The sequence below is a fragment of the Silurus aristotelis genome, assembly GCF_946808225.1.
Source record: "Silurus aristotelis genome assembly, chromosome: 1".
NCBI lineage: Eukaryota > Metazoa > Chordata > Actinopteri > Siluriformes > Siluridae > Silurus > Silurus aristotelis.
Window position 1 is genome coordinate 30,526,835 of NC_139574.1, and position 7,500 is coordinate 30,534,334.

Here is a 7,500-nt window from a genome sequence, read left to right on the forward strand (position 1 = left end):
AAAAACGCCTTTACAATAATTAAGTTGATCGAATTTAAAGTGTTGCGTCACAGTGTTAAATTTTATGACTTGATGGATGATGCGTCTTATTTTCTTTCACCTGAGGCAGTAACATGAAAAAAAGGAAATACAGCAACGATCAGGATTAATAAATAATTAATTGATTTTTAAAATAAGTTTCTCTTGATTGATTAGTAAACAACAAAGATGTTTTTCAGGAAAAAAATCGTGTGAAATTGATAATATTATGGAAAATTCAGTCACTGAATTAATTTAAGATCAAATCTTGATTAAATCTTTATACCGAAAAAGTCTTGGATTCAATGTCTTAAATTGTTTATGTATTGACAAAAAACAATGTTTTTATTATTACTATTATTATTATTATTATTATTATGTAAAACATAATGAAAAACTGATTTTAAAATAAAATTAAAAAAATACTGTTTGGTCTAAAATGAGGAGACAATTTAATAACCATGTGTTGAAAAGGGAATATACCATCAGTATGCTCAATCAGATCATTGTGAGTTTTTTTCTTCCTAATTTTTCAGATTTCGCACGTCACTATTTTAATCTGACGTGCTGCGTGTAATTTTCTCACGTCACACAATAGCGGACGTCCCGCTGTTTAAAGGTCAAAGGTTAAATCAGATGGGCTGAATGAGGGGGAAAAACTCAGAGATGAATAGAATCATCTAAGGGAGAAAAACAGAACCAGAACTTTTTTTATATTTTATTTTATCAACATTTGGATTGATAGTAGAAAAGTGAAATTCTTTTCGAATGAGCACTAATTCAAAATTCACCATTTGACAAGCATTCAATTAAACACTCATAAAATGTTCATTTGCGTTTATAGTGGACAAGTTTTTTTTTTTTAGACAAAGATTATTTTTATTATTATTATTATTATTTTTATTTACGAATTGTATAAAAAAAATGTTTTTTTATTAAAATAGCTAAACAGATAGCTGGAGCACTAAATGGAGTGTATATCTGGAAAAGGGTTAGGGTTAGTATGTGGTTTGGAGTTAACAGCTAAAGTAGTGAGTAAATTCCGAAGTTATGGTAATCTATTCAGGTGCTAATCCAGTGGGCAGTGTTTAAGGCTCACTGTTCACAGCGTCAAATAATCCAGAAGTGTTCGAGTATATTTAACTGGGAGGTAATAGCTCTGTGGTTAACATGTTGGGTTTAGAAGGTCATGAGATCAAATCACACCTACCACAATTGGGCCTTATAGCAAGGCTCCCTTAACCCTCAACTGCTCTGCTGTATAAATTAGATAATTGTGATAATTGTGTAAATATAAGTGATTTAGTGTTTAATGTTCTCTAAGCACATTGGTTAAACCATAAAAATTGACTAAAGCAGTAGTGTGACATAAACATGACATTCAGTGCCATGTAGAAAAGAACCCCTTTTGACCATTTGATCTTATGGCGTTTAGATGCAAAATTAAGTTATGTTTACTGTGTTGATTTAAGATAGAGTGGATAATTGAACTACAGTGTTAGTTATTACAGTGTTTAGTTCAACTACAATGTGTATTAACCTAGAGTGTTACCTGCTACTGTTCAAATAACAGCCAGTGTTTCAACAAGTTGTGTTACATTAATGTTTAACTGACAATGTTTAATTTATCATCACAGTTTTACAGTCATGAATGTAGTTTAATTAAACTGAAGTGCGAGCTATTACAGTTTTCATTTTACCTACATTGTTTAACCTGAAGTAGTTAAGATGTTGGTCTTTGGACCAAAAGGCCATGAGTTCAAATCCAAGCACCATCAAAGCTAACACTGCAGGGCCCTTGAGCAAGGCCCTTAACCCTCAAGTGGTGTTACAGTGTTCAGTTTACCAGCAGTGTTTATTTAATTACAGTGTTATTGTTCACTAAAATATGAGTTTAGTGTCAAACACAGAAAAATGCTTGAGTGCCAAAAACACCTGCTGAAGACAATGTTGCATATTTCCTCTATATTTCCACTCTTGGTGAATTAACACAATCAGCTGAATTTTGCAGTATTAAACTAAAATCCAATCATGTGTGGTGTGGATTTCCATTTAGAGGGTTCTATCTGGACCCACTTTGCTCCTAGAAAGCATCAACACAGGACAAATGCTGTACTGAATCTTTTCTTACGATTTATAACTAACACCAAAATGTGTACATTTGGTGTTAGTTAAAAATCGTAAGAATAAATTCAGTACAGCATTTGTGATGGTAAATGAACACCTCAACACCTGCTATTAACTTTTCCATCATCCCAACTAATTAATCAAAACAGCTGTTACAGAGATAACATAAACAGGTATAATTTATTGACTTTAACAGTGTTAATAAGTCTCTAGCAGATGTTACCACAAAACGTTTATTATGTAAGTAGGTGCTTAATAAACGTTAAATATTTCACAGATCTACAGATATAAATACTTAAAAAATATGTGTAAATATGTACTTAACACTGATAACACTAATTTAGGTAATATGTTTGTGTGTGTTCAGGGTTCACAATACGATCTAAAGGACAGCCCTGGTGTAAGTTTTGCTGCCCACGCCTCCCCTGCTGCATTCTACCCCTACGCCGGGTTCCAGTATGGTGATGCGTCAAGGCCCAAGAACGCCACACGGGAGAGCACGAGCACGCTAAAGGCCTGGCTAAACGAGCACCGGAAAAACCCATACCCTACCAAGGGTGAGAAGATCATGCTGGCTATCATCACCAAGATGACACTCACGCAGGTGTCCACATGGTTTGCCAACGCCAGACGGAGACTCAAGAAGGAGAACAAAGTGACGTGGGGCGCGCGGGCCAACGAGGATGGCGAGGATGGCATAATCTTCGGCAGCGACAATGAAGACAAGCGTGAGGATGAAGAGGAGATTGACCTAGAGAGCATCGACATCGATAAGATTGACGAAAACGATGGGGATCGCAGCAATGCAGAGGAGGAGGAAGATGATGATGAAGACGAGGATGAGGAAAAACGAGCACAAAAACTCCTGAAGGAGCGAGATGAAGTGCGCATGCATGTGCACACCAATGCCAATGCTAATGCTAACAAAAACATGACCATCATGACATCACCGAGCCTTCAGCTCCCTGTCAGCAGCAAACCTAAGATCTGGTCGTTAGCGGAGACGGCGACAAGTCCGGATGTGTCTAAAACCACTGCCGTCCAACACCCGGCCTTCCTTAGCAACCATAGACTTTACACTTGCCCCATCAGCAAGATCCACAGCTGGAACAACGGAGCGTTCCTCAGCCACAACTCACTGCTTAATGTCCGCTCGCTGGTGGGAGTAAACCAGAACCATCATCATCAACATCATCATCATCATCAAACACAACAGCAACAGCAACAACAGCAGCAACAGAGTACAATGGAGAAGGACAAAGACCTAGAGCAGCTCAGCCCCAAACACACAGGTGATACATAATTTTAGTCTTTTTTTATTATTATTTATTAGATTAAAATTTTTCTGTAATAGGAACTTTATGAATTTAAATACTAATAAAGCATTTTCTATATTTAACATTTATTTATTATTATAATTGTGCATATATTTTATTTAATGCACTACCTTTTAATTTTGCCTCATAAACAACAGCAAATTAACATGTATATCCATTTGGACATTTATAAATTCATATATACTTATAATATATAATGACATACAGTATATAATAATAAAACATCCAATGAGATGACTGAACAGAATACCTGCCATTTATTAACTTTGTTAATAACAACCTTATTTATTTATTTGTTCATATAGCTGTTCTTTAATTCCTGACTTTTCTACTCAATCTTTTTTTATCTTTTCTTTCTTTTTAAGTACATTATTATATTTCAATAACATTAAAATATCATAATATTGATTGATAATTTGCTGTTGATATTTTAACAGTCATCATTCTAAAGCTGATAAAAAAATGAATCATTGGATCAGAAAGAGAGAGAGAGAGAGAGAGAGAGAGAGAGAGAGAGTGTGTGTGTGTGTGTGTGTGTGTGTGTGTGTGTGTGTGTGTGTGTGTGTGTGTGTGTGTGTGTGTGTGTGTGTGTGTGTGTGATTTATTAACCCATTCAGTGCAGATCACATCTCCATAATCACCTCATTTATTATTGATTGTGTTTTTTATTTGTCAGAGCGGGGAGTCGAGTCACCCACACAGCCCCTCACAAAGTCTTCATTCAGACCTCTTCACGATGGGTAAACACACACACACACACACACACACACACACACACACACACACACACACACACACACAAGAACGGTTCTTTTTTTTCTTTTTTTCTTTTTATGCAAAAATTTACATTATTCTAAAATTAGATCAATAAATACAAATTATTATTATTATTATTATTATTATTATTATTATTATTATTATTATCATTATCATTATTATCATTATTATTATTATTGGTTCAGTGTTTATTGCTTCAAGATAAACCGTGTGTGACAAAGCAGGTCAAACCTACTGCCTGTGCCGTCTCCGGGGAGGCTGTGTGTGTGTGTGTGTGTGTGTGTGTGTGTGTGTGTGGGTGTGTGTGTGTGTGTGTGTTTGTGTGTGTGTGTGTGTGTAAACCCCCCCGGGGGAGAATTTGCCCCCTTTTTAACCGCGACCCTCCCCAATGATCTTTTCTCCAGGCTTTACGCTCATCACTCATTTCGTATGAATCATGATTTCCAGACAGAGACCAGATAGTGTTTAAGCAGCGTTAGCACTCTCTCCAGCTTGGGCCTCCTCATAAATGTTACAAGCTGAATGTTGCTCAAAATTTAGAATTTATCCATAATTATTAGTGAACACACTGTTTCATAGCTAACTGTATTTGTGTTTTTAGAAATTTAGGGAAAGAAACTAACACAATTGTAATAAACATCAGGTTTCTTTTATTCTCATAACTATCAAAAATATAGTAAATATCATAACAATCAGAAATGACTATTAGAAACTCTATGAAATAACAAATATTATTGCTATTATTATAACAATGTTTCCTACATTTTTCCAAAGATCATATCTAATGTAACATGACTGTTATTAAGTTATGTATCTACTGATATAAACAATCAAATGTGCCTTAACCATCATACTTTTAGCAATTATTATACAAATCATAATTGCTTCTACATAGTAGTAGTAACTATAACTATTGTAACTAAATATCAACTATTTGGACTATTATAAATGTTTTAAATGTTTAATAATCTATTGAAACCTTTGCAACTGTCATAACTAAAACTGAACCATCACAACAACACGTCTTAATGTTCCTAATTTTATGGAACTATTACATTTTATTAATTATTTTATTAACTATTGTAATTATATAACTATTTGCAATTGTCAAACTATCATTTTTTATTACTATTACAGCGTTCATAGCTATACTTATCATAAATATCATAGCTATCACCAATATTAGAACTATTCCAAATATCATAGCTATAACCGTCAGAACCATCAGAGCTATCATATCAACACTTCCCCCACTTCTATTTTTTAAAAGAACAGATACATTTAAATAACTAGAGATCCTATAAGTGGAATTTTACTGTAACTACTGTTATAACAGTAAACCCAATACTATACAACAGCAGTAAGTCTAAAACATAATTTTACATTTTGCAAAATAACATCGTTGATTTAAATAAACCACACCCCCATATATAAAGAATTCCATTGAAATATTGCTATATAAATTACTGGTAGATTTAAATACTTATTTTTTCATCTGTTTTCACAGACAATAATTAAGTAATGCAATAATTAAATAATTCAGTGCAATAATAATAATAATTAATTATAATCATCATCATCATTTATACTATTATATATTTTTATTACTACTAAAATATCTATTTAATGTCATTTAATTTCACTTCAGCATTGGTCACAAATAGCACAAAAATTATGACACAATATATTACATATTATATTACACTTCCACAAATCATACTAACATGAATTTTTACTTAACGTGTTAATTTAACTTAATACATCACGTTAACACATCACAATAATGATGATAAGCAATATATTGTACAACCAGTTCGGATGAAATTTAGCCACACCCACACTTCTAATCAGATTTATTTTCAAATATTGCAGTAATGACAATAAACAATGAAGTGTGCCACCATTTCAAGGTTCTGTTAGTCACACTAACTAATGAATATTGTGGACAAATAAGGCACAAAAAAAAAATATATATATATATATATATATATATATATATATATATATATATATATATATATATATATATATATATATATATATATATATCATGCAACAAACTCATAAATAGATATTGTTTGGAAAGTGTGAATTGTTATTTATGTGCAATATATTTAACAACAAGCATGCTTCTACATAAAACCTCAGAATGAATGAATATTTCTAGGAAATATATCACAGTAATAATGCTGAATATATTGTGTGACCATTTTAGGTTAATAGCAAGCCAAATGTACATTTTCAAATAAATGTTGATTGGACATATCACAATAATTATACTAAATATACTGTACAACCCATTAGTGGTTTTAAAATTAATATCTATCTGAATGATTCAAATCATAATGTACAATCAATATATATTGTTCTCTCTGAAGAATTAAACCATTTTTCTTTCCCCTCTCTTTCTCTCTCTCAGTCCCAGGAATACCCATCGAGTCCTCACAACCTGATCGTCACACAAAATGACTCAAAAATATGAAATCAATAAATAAATAAATATGGATGGATATTTGGAGTTTTGTAAATATAATCTCAATATTAATAATATTAATAATACTAGCGCTTAAATTAATCCCGGGATAATGGGTAGGTTTCACTTCCTCTCTTTCTGTGTTATTCATTTTTTTGTTTTGTTTTTCCCTGTTTTTTTTTTGTTTGTTTTTTTAGTTGTTTTGATATTTTTGTTTGTTTGTTCTGGGGGTTTTCTGTAAATGCAGCATCTCAAATCTGTAAATAGTGACTTGACGGAGTTTGTGCAGATCATATATTTTGTCTATAATAAAGTCAAGAAATTATAGAGACATTTTCCAGCTTGTTTTTCGTGTGTGTGTGTGTGTGTGTGTGTGTGTGTGTGTGTGTGTGTGTGTGTGTGTGTGTGTGTGGCGGGGGGGATGTAAGTGTGTAAGTGTGTGTGTGTGTGTGTGTGTGTGTGTGTGTGGGTGTGTGTGGGTGTGTGTGTTCTTCATCATTACATCATCTGCATCTCTGGAAATTCACCTTGCCATCATCTCAGCAGCTCACAGATAAGAAACCTCTGTAACACACACACGCACACACACACACACACACACACAGAGTATGCAGAGACTAAATACAGCAATGTAGTGCTAAGATAAGCTAGCAGGCTGTAAATAGTTACACGTATGAATGAATTTTGAACCATTTGTCCCATTATACAAATCTGAGCAGTCATTCTATCTATCTATCTATCTATCTATCTATCTATCTATCTATCTAT

At 33.1% G+C, this 7,500-nt stretch overlaps 1 protein-coding gene across 1 annotated transcript in view; it reads left to right on the forward strand.

Moving 5' to 3' along the window:
- Positions 1 to 7,061, forward strand: part of irx1a (iroquois homeobox 1a) — an 8,182-nt gene extending 1,121 nt beyond the window's left edge. The window contains exons 2-4 of the mRNA XM_083557658.1: positions 2,513 to 3,437; positions 4,159 to 4,222; positions 6,679 to 7,061. Coding sequence (XP_083413784.1) covers positions 2,513 to 3,437; positions 4,159 to 4,222; positions 6,679 to 6,712 — 1,023 coding nt within the window. The 3' untranslated portion in view covers positions 6,713 to 7,061. The remainder of the gene's footprint in view (positions 1 to 2,512; positions 3,438 to 4,158; positions 4,223 to 6,678) is intronic.
- The last annotated feature ends 439 nt before the right edge of the window (positions 7,062 to 7,500 follow it).